Raw genomic sequence first — 11,638 nt, 5'->3', positions numbered from 1 at the left:
ATCAGGGTACTTTATAGTGTTTTGACTGATAGATAGATTGAAAGGATAAGGCTCTCTTTATTCTACATTTTTCTCATGACATCTTAACAAGAACTGATCATATAAAATGCATCAGTGCCCCACGATGTTGCAGTGGTTGAAACGTTTCTTCATTACCAAGAAAACACACACTTATTTTAAGTCAAACCCAAACATTGCCCTGCAGTATTTAATACTCTCTACTGCAATACATGTGTGTTGCTCCATGATTGAAAATATTCCAAATATTTGTTTTGAGGAATGTTTGCTAAAAATAAATCTAGTTCCCACCTGTGTAAGAAATGTCAATGCTTGATAGTTGGTCTAGCAAAACATTGTTGATTAATAAAACCAGTAATTTTGATCAATTACACAATAAAGAAATGCATCTCCCATATGATAATACCTAATAAAATGAAAACTGTATGTCCACATGCAGGATCATGAATACATGGATACATTTCAAGCAGCTGAAATATGCACACAATGTCAAAACTTTTATTCGAACTTAAAAAATGATAGCGGTGATGCCAGAAATGTCCACCGAACCACCAAACATCTCAGCCTTAAAAAAGCCTTGTGTTTTAATATTTAGCTGAATTGATAGAGATAGATTATGCCGATACAGATGTCAAAGTGGGACAATATGATTTGTCCAAGCTTAAATGTAATTTACAAAAACGGATGAGTGTAGGTGATGGGAAAAGTATATATATTATTCTTTCGTATCATTTCATTGTTAAGATAAGATAAGATGGACCTTTATTTCTCCCCGTGGGAAAATTCAGCAGTAAAGCAGCAACAGTGTGAGAGTGAAAAACAGGACAGTACAGATTCACACGAGGATAATACAATTAAAAATAACATTATATAAGTCACTGTTAAAACGAGATATCACAACAAGATAAAACGTTGATCATCTGAATTAATATATACATATTTGAGTTCAGATTTTACTGAATGAGTAGGGGTATGAATACACTACACTCAAAATGTCACCGTGATTCAAAATGTCGCTTCCTCCAAAACATAAAGTATAGATGTGAAAAACATGATGAATACATGAATTAAAGAACAGCAAAGTTGATGAAAACTGCTTATGCAAATAATATTGCAACCCCACTTATACTTGCAAAACAAACAAACAAATAAAACCCCACCCAAGTATATTTTAAGTTGATAGACGTCTGACTCAGTGAACAGGTATTTACAGGTGCCGAGTGGCACAACTCCAACACATCCATCACTCACCACCTCTGTAATTTACTGCATTCAGCCTCACACACTGTCACATACTTCTTGATCAAAACTATTCAAGCCGGTGGCAGTTTAGAAACTTCCCAGGAGGCATTTTCTACTTCCTTCTTCCTGACCTGGGTTTGCATGAACAAACTATGTGCTGCTGCAGCATATTTGTACCTTTTATTCCTCAGCAGTAACTACAACCAACATCACAGACATGTCTTCCAGTTGAGCAAATCAAAAGGTACTAGATAGGAGATAAAGTATCTGGAAAAACTTGAAGATGAAAAAACGTTCCCACTTGGTGATTCAGTACCACGTTGTTTATTAGGTCCAATTAGTTTTACGAAAGCGACATACAAAACATAAACATAGCATAAAAAGTAAGGAAATGTGTGTTTGGTAGATTATTTCTTTGTTGTAACAATGCTTCTTGGCAATACATCTTAAACCGTGGGAAAGCCTGTTTATTCCTCTTTTAAAATATGCCACAATTGTGAGGAACAATCCATTTCTGGGAGGAGCAGCAGAGCTGAGTATGTTGGTTGCGCCCATGAAAGATTTGCCAAATCTCCTGTGCCATTGCCAAACAGCTTTTTGTTGCTGTTGTTATTGACTCTTGTTTTGAGCTCCTGGTATGGGCCCTGCTACAGTGGTCAGTTGGTGTCTGCTCCAAGAATTGGCATGCCACGTTTGACTGATCTGGATAGGGTTAGGGTTAGGCTCGTGCGATAGGGCAACTTGAAGCTGGTGTTCCGTGGAACCAAGTTGCGGCATTATCTGGAGAGAGCCCTACCATCTGCCAACTGAAGGCCAAGTGCCATATAATGGGGGATGTCAGAGACAGGGCGATAAGTGGGCGTCCCAAGAAGAAGGCACCCCAATAAGACTGTTTCCTCATCCTGTCAGCACTTGGGAAACGTTGGCAGTCTTCTACAGATTTGCAGTCAAGCTTTACAGGGCGATATGGCCTGCACGCAGCCAATCAGCGGTCTCATAGGGCTGCCTGGAGGCCTGCCATGACTGCCCTTAGAGTGGACCTATCATGCTATATTTGAATAATATATTGTAGGGCCATACCTATATAAGGTATATTTATACGTTTTCTTTTTCAAAATACCAAACAGATCATGCATTTTAGCCATGCCTCATTTCGCTCTATTTTGCTCTCCTCCACCCTGTCTTTGCATGCGCTGCAGCTGACCACGCCCCCCTGCAAAGGAGGGGGCCGAGTTACGAGCGTCGTGTTACCATGCTGTTACCATGCCACGGCAACCTCTCATTCCCCTGATAGGTCAGCTCCTCCGTCCTGACATCAGAGAAATGTTCAAATCTGGATCAGTCTGTATCAGATCCATTGCAGCCCCGTTTTTAGAGATTTGGGTATGGAGGAAAATAGAGAGGGTTGTGTTTTCTGACACTTGGTGAGTTCCCTGGAACACCTGTCAAGTACAATGAAAAGATAAAAGATGTGTTCCACAAATAGGAATATTTGCAATAAGGCAGAAATGTAATAATGATCACTTTGTTCTGCTTTCTGACAGAAAACCTCTTCGTCTGAAGCAGAAGAAGGAAGAAGGAAGAAGAAAATATGATGGCCGTCGGTGAAGGAACTGCTTGAAACTTAAATGGAGACAGTTCGTGGGAATTGTGATAATATATTTTCCGCAACAAATGATGGGCATCCAGTAAAGAAATGTGTTCTTAGGTCAGTGTTTAAAGAGTTTCACATCCACTATTTCAAGTGTTTCCGGTCTACAGTTAACCAACCTCAGGACACAAGCTCGTCAACATATCTTTATTTTCAGAGATAAATAACTACAAAAAGGGTTAATGAAGAAATAATTCAGCTTTTTTTTTCATCCATCGATGTTCACTTGACCTGATATTTTGATTGGACTTAATAGTGATAGGACAAACAACCTGACCTCTATGGGATTAGTATATTATTTTCTTTTTATTTAGCCAGAAAGTTAGCCACTGAGTCAACGCAGTTTAACAGTAAATATGTGTTTTTCAAAAAACACTTTCAATCAAGAGGATGCTTTGTGTTGGAGTTACTGTATGGTTTGATCACAAAGGCTCTATCATTTAATGAAGTGTACTGTGTGCTGCTATTATAAATATTTGATAATAAACTATACATTTCTGAAGTGATACTGCTTTTTACTTTTTCCCGTGTCTGTGAGTGATGAATAAAACACATTTTTAAATTAAAATGTAGATAAATAATGTATATTTTAGTAAAAAGCCCACCTCCCTTTACCTCCGCAAATCATTTCTAATTGTGTGTGTAAAACAGGTTGGGCTGCTAACTGTCCTTGTAAACGCAGATCCGGCTACAGGTCATTTATAAAGTTGTTTAACCACAACAACCTGGATGAGATTCAGTCTACGAAATATTGAAGCAACCTTCAAACGTCTAGAGATTACATTTACATTATGCACAATGTGCCGGAAAATGCTTGAAGGCGTTTTAAAATGTCAAAACATTTACATATTCAAAGATTCAGAGTGAATTGAAGGGGCTTGGTCTCAAAACCTCAGTAATTCTTCAATTCTGGCTGCAACCCTGTCTACAACTGTGGCTACAACCCGTGCCAATTTCTACTTTCAATCTGAAAATGTAAAGGATGTTATGTAGTTTTCCTTCAAAAACAACCCGTAATCCAGACTTTCTTTGTTTGGAGAGCATTATCAGCTAGCACTTGTTATGATCACATTTTTATCTTTGAAGTGTTTTTTTCAAGTCTCCTCACGCAGTTTACAGTAATAAGCAACACCTAGACAAACCTGAAAAGATTGATGTGATGAATGAAAAGAATGTCATCTCTCCTGCTAGCTTTGTTATGAAGGCCAATTGGCAGCTGCTGCAAACATGCAGACATATTTATCAAAACCTGGGCTTAACTCCTTTAATTTCAAACCTTTATTTAACCAGATTGGTTCCATTGAGATCATAGATCTCTTTTTCAAGGGAGACCTGCAGCATCCTCACACCCTTCTCTGTTGTTAGTGCTATTTGTGGTATTTTTAATGCTGAGTAATGTCCACTTGCATAGCGAAAGTGTTGCACAACTACATTATTTCCTCAAAAATCTGTAGAATTATAGGGGAACCCCATGGGAAAGAAAAACATTTGATGTAACTCGTTCCTATTCCTTATGTGAAAATACCTCGTGAGATACACAAAAACTCTTGTTCTTAATTGAACTGCACATAAAATAGATTGTATTGGTTTGTTTTAGGTTAGCAAACAATATAAAATCCAGTTTAACTTGTTACAAACGGAGTATTGAAAAGAGATATCTGAGCTTTTTAAAACTGTTTTAGGATTTAATTTAGGATGTCATATACAGTTTATTATACTCATTAAGACCAAGAGACCTAAATTGCAATGGGAGGAAATGTTTTGACTTTAACATCTAGTCAGAATCATTTATCTCACTGTCTGCACACAAACACACAAAGAGTAAAGAGTCACATTTATTCACATTTAGATTTTTTATTTTCTGAAAAAAGCACACAAACAAAAATAACTATTTACAGAAACTTTGTACAACTTTTCTTCCTGAACTTAAGGCTGTAATATATTAAAGTAGAGCTTTCACCAGAAGTTTGTTAAAATGATTTCTAATCCCTTAAACTAAAATGTACAGGTGCACATAACGGAAAATGGATGTTATGTAGTTATTAGAATTTGAGACTTTACAAAGTCAAATATTGATCCCACTACATTATAGAGGTAAGCATTGGCTACCCTTGTGTGTATTCATAGCTGAGTATGATCCTGCGCATGTCCACAAATACGAACTCCTGACAAAAAACTGAGCGCCAAAATGCCTTGAACCAGCCAACAACATTATAAATGAACAGCATGCGACTTCCTCCAACACAACACTTGAATAACTGTACAAAAAGGTTGATGGAGGTGGAGAAAGATCTCTGATTTGGATGGAGGGATCATGATGGTGGTGATGGGTGATTCACTGAGAAGGGGGGGGTGGATAGGATAAGCTTTTTAAAAGTCCAAAGTGTCAAAGCACTATCCCATCCTGAAGATCTCAATGCGTTTACAGGAATGGGGACCAGAGGTTGTCTGTGCGATTTGTGTAGTTTGAGCCCAATGTGGTGTAGCTTGGGATTTCGTCTATCTCGTCGGCTGTAAAACAACCAAAGGAAATCATAGGTTAGAACAATATACATCATATTATAAAATCCCTATCATTTCATGGTGAATGACCTGGAATCTTTAAAGACATCAGGCAGAAAGGCTACTGAGTTACATTGTGTGAAATGTAGTGTTTTTTACCCTTAAAATAGACCTAAAGTCAGAATATTTTAGACGGTTTTGCATTCGTTTTGAACACTCTTTTGTTAATCTGTCTCTTGGCTATGTGCGATATCGCTGAGACCCTAACTCCTAACCCTAACCCGCATCCAACCCATCAACTAGTAACATTTACCCGAGGAGGATTCACTCCACTGGCTTCCTGGACTGGTGTATGCTTCATCGCTCAGGAACCCAATGCTGTCTGAAGGGAATGTCGGCCAGCTTGTTTCTTGCTCCAGTTTTTGGCAAATCTATAAAAAGAGCAACACTGGACTGAGTATGGCTTTACTATTTTGAGCAATTGGACTTTTCCCAATCATAACAGTCTTATCTTATTGTTGTGGGAATTATTACACAAGCCAAACAGGCACATTAAGACAAACATGGGTATTCCTGTCAATGAAAAATGCATGCTTGCAAGAGTGGGTGCCATGCTTACATTGATGATATCTTCTGTATCGTCGTAATCTGGAAGATCACAGCAAGGAGAGAAGGAGAAAAAAAGGGAAGGATGAGTACAGCGCTGTGATAGCATTCCACTACCTTTCATTATTACATAAACCATTTATTAGCAAGAGTGCGTTTGGTGTTGTTTTCTTACCGGAGCTGTGCTCAGGTGAAACTTCAAATCTGTGGCAGAAGGAGTTTGGAAAGCTGGAGTCGATTTCCAATGACACAGACCAATCAGGAACGTCAGATGGATTTAGGAATGAAAAATCTGCAAAAATGGCAAAAAATAGCATTAAGTACACGTTATTTTCCAGATAATAGTAGGAACAATTGGTGTTCTTCTATATACTTGTTCAACAAGTTTCTTCCTCAACTATCCGTTTCTTCCTCACCTGTCTGCTCATTTTTCACTGTGCTGTCCACTTTGTTCTCCTGAGTGGACAAAGGCTCTCTCCAGATTGAGTCTTCCTCCATCTTGATCGCGTTCTGTTGAAATAGAAATTACATTTTGTGAGATTTATAATTTCCCCATAAGATAAAAAATACATCTGCAGCTTTATTTCTAGCTCTGATTCTTTTTTTAATATATATTTAATGTGAAAATACCTTTTACTATGCAACAATTATTACGAATGACAAGATATCAGGAGTATTTACCTTCGTTCTGGACTTTGTTTGCCTTGTCTTGCTTCGTTTATCTGTGTAGATGAAAGAAAGACATTTTCATTACTTAAACAGCTCAATGTGTAAAGTAAAAAAACAAATCAGCATGCGGCAGTCGCTTCACTGCGAAATTATATATAAAAATGCTTGCTGGCTTCCTGTCAGTTTTCTCACCTCTAGATTTGGGGCACACAGGCAGCATCCTGAAGACACGCACAGCTTGGTGGCCTTTGTTGATGCTCTTGTCTTTCACCTCCTCGATGTCAGGCAGTGAGTTCATTGCACAGCGGAAGTTGGCTTTCCATGTCTTGGGGTCACAGGCCTGACCTTCAATGTATTTTCCTGCAGAATGCATTTTGTTTAGTATCATGATTGTTCATCCAAACAAAAGAAGAGTGTTTGCGTTATTCTGTGCAGAGTTAGGGTGTCACACTTGCTCACCTGTGTGGAGTGCCCATTTTTTGAACAGGCATGCGTCCTTATCCATCTCCCAGCCGTGTCGGGCCGCATGTTTCCAGGGAATTGAGAACATTTTCGAATCCTAAAAAAGAAATACAAAAGGTTGGAACAAAGATTCATAGAAAAAAACTACACAACACAACATTTCAAATATGTAAGTAGCTGTCAATCTAAGTGAGAATCTAACTTAGGTTACTGTTAACAATTATCTATTGCATAGCCATAACATATATTTTGCACAGCACACCAAAAAACGTGTTATTTTTCTTTAGTTCAACAAAGAATATACTTGAAAATCTGTGAGAAAGAGACAAACTTGGGTTACAACTATCTCTCAGTGTCTTTTGTTTGGATAGTCTGTTTAAACGGTTACCATAGTTGCCAAATGTTTTTAATAAACTGTCAGCCATACGGTTTTTTTGTTTTTGTGCACACCACCAAAACGCAACCCAGCTGGTGTATCAAACAACCTACTGTAAGAGTAGCATGCAAATATTGTGTGGTGAGCTTCGGAACAACATTAAAAAAAAACTCATGCAGACACATCACTTCCCTGTTGCATTCAGAATGTCTGTTTCTACTCCTCTCAATATGCTGAATACGCTTTCAGTAAATGACATTGACATGAACCAATCCCATTTGTTTCAGAAGAAAATTCTCTTCTCACCTTGTCCACCCAGTTGAGACCCGAGACGGTACATGACTCGATCTGGTTCTCCAGCCATTGCCTCATCCTCTCCCTTTTTACCGGCATGTTTGCCTAAAATATGCATCAACAGAGGAAAGGAGTCTTTAGATAAACAAGAAATGCAGTGTGTGATATACAACAGCAGTGAGAGGAAATCGACTTCAACATCTGCCTGAACTTTTAGATTTACTGCTGCCTGCTGGCCGCGCGTGAGGCTGCGGGAGGTTCACGGCCGGGGCAGACAGGCTGGGGGGGGGGGCGTGTCGGAGCCAGGCTACTTATGAAGGTCACAACAGACCAAAACAAAAACATGTCCTGATTTCACATGTAGTGCTTTTAAAATTAATAATGTCTTAAATTCCACGTGGACTAATTTAGAAGTCCAAAAGTTTGAAAAAAAAGTCGTGCAAGTCAATTGTATCCACACAGGTGGCACTGGAAAGGCGCGTGTCCAAAGATCCCCGCGCGCGGGCAGACACACCTCCTCGTGCAATGCTGAATGTATGCGATAGATAGCAGACAACAAGGTAAAAAAAAACTACCAATTAAAAAAATCCTGCGAATCAATAACAGTCCTTTTGCGTAATTCGTGCACACCACGTGCAAGAATAACGCAAAAAATACTATGCGAATAAATACAAACATCACTAAATTCGTTGAGGTGTTTGAAGCTACTAGCAAAGTTATCTTTTAGTTAATGTATTCAAGATTTCCAATATTTATCATCAAAAGCAGCTCCTGGTAATAACAATGTTTCAATCTAAGACATGCCAAGCAAGCACAAGTTATACATTGATATCAAATCACTTACAGATTTGGTTGTTCTATGATGATCCGTAAGAGGAAAAATGCAGAAAAGTAGTTCGATTGGTTTAAGTTTTTCTTCCAAAGTAATATGAAGCTTCCCCTCTTCTTTGAGTTGTCAACTTGGAGATCTGTCTTGATCAGAAGTGCGTTATGTCTCCTCAAAGAGCTGCCTCTTACTTTTATAGGGAGAGGACGACAGCATGGGTTTTCCCCGGCTGCTGTAAAACATGTCGATCACGAGAACTTTAAAAAAAAAAAAAGTGGAGTGTGCATGTTTGATAAGAACACGCTTATCAGTGCAGGCAACTCGTATTAGTTTCTAATCCGGAAATATATTTCAACGGGAATGAATTTCACTGTAAACAATTTATCTAATCTTTGCATATTGGCAGAAAATTCTCCACTTGTAATAAAAACATAACAATCCAGTTTTTTCCTCCAGTTTGATATTTTCTACAGTGTGCAGGCGCATGCGCAGATGCCAGCAGCGTTCAGCCATATACCTGTTTCCGAGAAATCACGCCGTTGAAAGCAAGAAGGAAGTTTATAACAACATGGGGATGATTACGGTGTTTTACAGCACGTAGACGGGACCGACCCTATAACATGAATGAGCCTCTTAACCTGTGTGTCACCCCCATGTTATTATTATAATTATTTTTAATAATAATTTAGAATGGGGCATTTCTGCAGACTTTGCAATTATTATTAATATTTGCAGGTGTTTTTACACATTGTTTTTGCTATTTACATATATCAAAGAAAGTGTATATTAATGTGTCATATACAGTATATAAGCATATAATGAGTGAAAATTATAACAATAATGTAATAATAATATTAATAATAATAATATGTATTTTTAAATATAGTATAGGGCTCGTGAACAAAATGTTAAATCAATCTGCAGTTTGACATATTTTGCAAAATGCAGGCTATCTCAATCAAATACAACTATGCATCATAAACGTATTAAACAACCTGCAAACAACACACACGGGAACTCATTGACCTTGATAACAAAGCCCATATCATGTGATAAACAAGCCTGGGACCAGCCCTTTAGTATAAACAGCCACCAGGCTGAGAAATAGAGCATTTATAAGAAATGATGTAGTAATTTCTTTCTCCACAGGGGCAGTACAGTACAGGCCTGAATGTGGGACATGCAGCAGGCTGTGGTGATGACGCAGCGTTGAGAGGAGCTACACGGAAGCAGCAGCTGTGTGTGCTCACTGCTCAGCCAGACAGGTGCCTGCCATGGCTTTTTACACACATAATAGGCTTTATATACATGACAATATTTCACCTAGAGCTCATGAAATGTTTGTATTTAGATCCATGGGTGCACAAATCTGCAATAGAGTGCATGGACATAACAGCACGTGATCTATATTCAAATATGTTGGTATACTATTTTGAACTTCGGTCATGGTTCTCTCACTTGATTGATACCGGGACTTTCGTTATGTAACATTGACAGTGCACACATGGATCGCTTTTCCATGGGAAAATGGGAAACCCCACACCGGTGTTTTGGCAGCTCCCGGTGCTGTCCATTTAGGGGCTTCCCTCGTGTGTGTTCGCGCGCTAACGCACCGGCTGATGCGCGTCTCTTTTTTTCAGGCTCGAGCATGCGCGTCTGGAAAGGGAAAGGCAGGGAGTTTTTCTGCGGAGTTTACACCGACAGGCAGCCTGTGGGTTTTCCCAGTGAAGACAGAAATCTGGATTTGTAGGGGGAAATCATCCCAATTATTGTTGTCAAATCCCTGTAGAGGAATGACAGCAGTTTTAAAGGAAGCATGTGACGTATGTGAAGTCACTTCAGTGGCAAAACTTCTGTAACTTTGTTGGGTTTACTCTCATGTTGCAATGTTTTGTTTTTTCAGTTATTTTAAAAAGGCACCTACTCTTTGCTGTCAGCCTCTATTGGTGGTTATGTGGGGAACATGCATCTTAGGGATTCATCAGATATACACATGTAGTGTTCATTTATTTTCTGACTTCTCTGTTTCATGTTTTGATGCATCTCTTTACTTTGGGGCCAATAGAAAAAAACCCAGACAAAACATAGACATCTCTGTGGTAGGGTTAGGTATCTAGGGTTATCTAATTGTTTTAAAACACATAGTTTTATTCATTTATTTGTAAATGAATTTAACAATGTCAAACAACCTACATTAAAAACTATCCTTTCAGCAGCAAGATTTACATCTGTAAACAAATCAGATCATCATCAAATCAGCTTACCTACCATTTCCGTAAATTACCGTCACTTTTCACCTACTTTATTTACACACTTATCTTAGGGTTAATATTAGCTTTATACCAGTGACTGTTTCTAAGTATTATCCTTGCTAAACTGCATTTAGGTTGTTTTTTTTACCCCTGGTGAGATATTACTGGATATGTATTGCCCCCCATGCACACAGTGATAGTGATTATTATTATTTAGGCCACCTGCAAAGATAAAACAGTAATTTGAGGCTTTGGGATGAGACGAGCAGCTTGAGCATCCAATCTTCCTGCACACCATCTGCCTTAACAGCTCTCTGACACCGGCTCATGTCAAAGCCTTAGTTAGTTGGCCACCAATTACACCCTGACCTCATGTAGATGGAGGAGTTAGAGGGCTCAAACAGCAGGGTATATCACATTTCTTTCAGATAACGTATTTTATTCAATTTGATCTGAATTTTGTGAGAATTTGATAGTTTTTCTTTGGGATTTATTTTTTAATCATGACACATTTTTGTAAAATGTTCTGTTTGGATTTAATTTTTTTCTGGCTTGTTTGTACGTTTTTTTTTTAATTCTACCCTCACAGATTGTTTTCTGTTTTTGTTTACATTTAATTGGTTGAACGTTTAGCTTTCTCTTACCTCGGTGGAGGCTTTTTCTTATTTTCATTTTCATTTAATCGTTTATTTGAACAGGGACAGTGCACATTGATGAACACTTTAAACAAATAATGCTTC

General features: G+C 38.4%; 1 protein-coding gene and 1 long non-coding RNA gene across 2 annotated transcripts in view; one reads left to right on the top strand and one right to left on the bottom strand.

Annotated features, from left to right (window-relative positions):
• The window catches only part of LOC117490372, a 17,095-nt gene extending 13,678 nt beyond the window's left edge, over positions 1–3,417 (top strand). The window contains exon 3 of the long non-coding RNA XR_004556673.1: positions 2,805–3,417. This is a non-coding gene — a long non-coding RNA (uncharacterized LOC117490372). The remainder of the gene's footprint in view (positions 1–2,804) is intronic.
• A 1,323-nt stretch (positions 3,418–4,740) lies between these two features.
• Positions 4,741–8,826, bottom strand: irf1b (interferon regulatory factor 1b). Its single transcript, XM_034140089.1, has 10 exons — positions 8,665–8,826; positions 7,833–7,925; positions 7,148–7,247; positions 6,881–7,048; positions 6,701–6,741; positions 6,436–6,529; positions 6,195–6,311; positions 6,033–6,061; positions 5,727–5,844; positions 4,741–5,422 (listed from the first exon to the last, which is right to left on the bottom strand). The coding sequence occupies exons 2-10, from the start codon at positions 7,917–7,919 to the stop codon at positions 5,334–5,336; spliced, it is 843 nt and encodes a 280-aa protein (XP_033995980.1). The 5' UTR covers positions 7,920–7,925; positions 8,665–8,826; the 3' UTR covers positions 4,741–5,333.
• Positions 8,827–11,638: the final 2,812 nt, after the last annotated feature.

This window comes from Trematomus bernacchii, unplaced genomic scaffold (genome assembly GCF_902827165.1).
Source record: "Trematomus bernacchii unplaced genomic scaffold, fTreBer1.1, whole genome shotgun sequence".
NCBI classification, from domain to species: Eukaryota; Metazoa; Chordata; class Actinopteri; order Perciformes; family Nototheniidae; genus Trematomus; species Trematomus bernacchii.
This window is presented reverse-complemented; position numbering and strand designations above follow the sequence as displayed.

Excerpts from the sequence above, each read along its gene's own strand:
- irf1b (XM_034140089.1), bottom strand. The coding sequence starts at position 7,919 with ATGCCGGTAAAAAGGGAGAGGATGAGGCAATGGCTGGAGAACCAGATC. Across the intron at positions 7,248-7,832 it reads GTCTCAACTGGGTGGACAAG|GATTCGAAAATGTTCTCAAT; the intron begins GTGAGAAGAGAA and ends TTTCTTTTTTAG. Across the intron at positions 6,742-6,880 it reads TGTGTGCCCCAAATCTAGAG|ATAAACGAAGCAAGACAAGG; the intron begins GTGAGAAAACTG and ends TCATCTACACAG.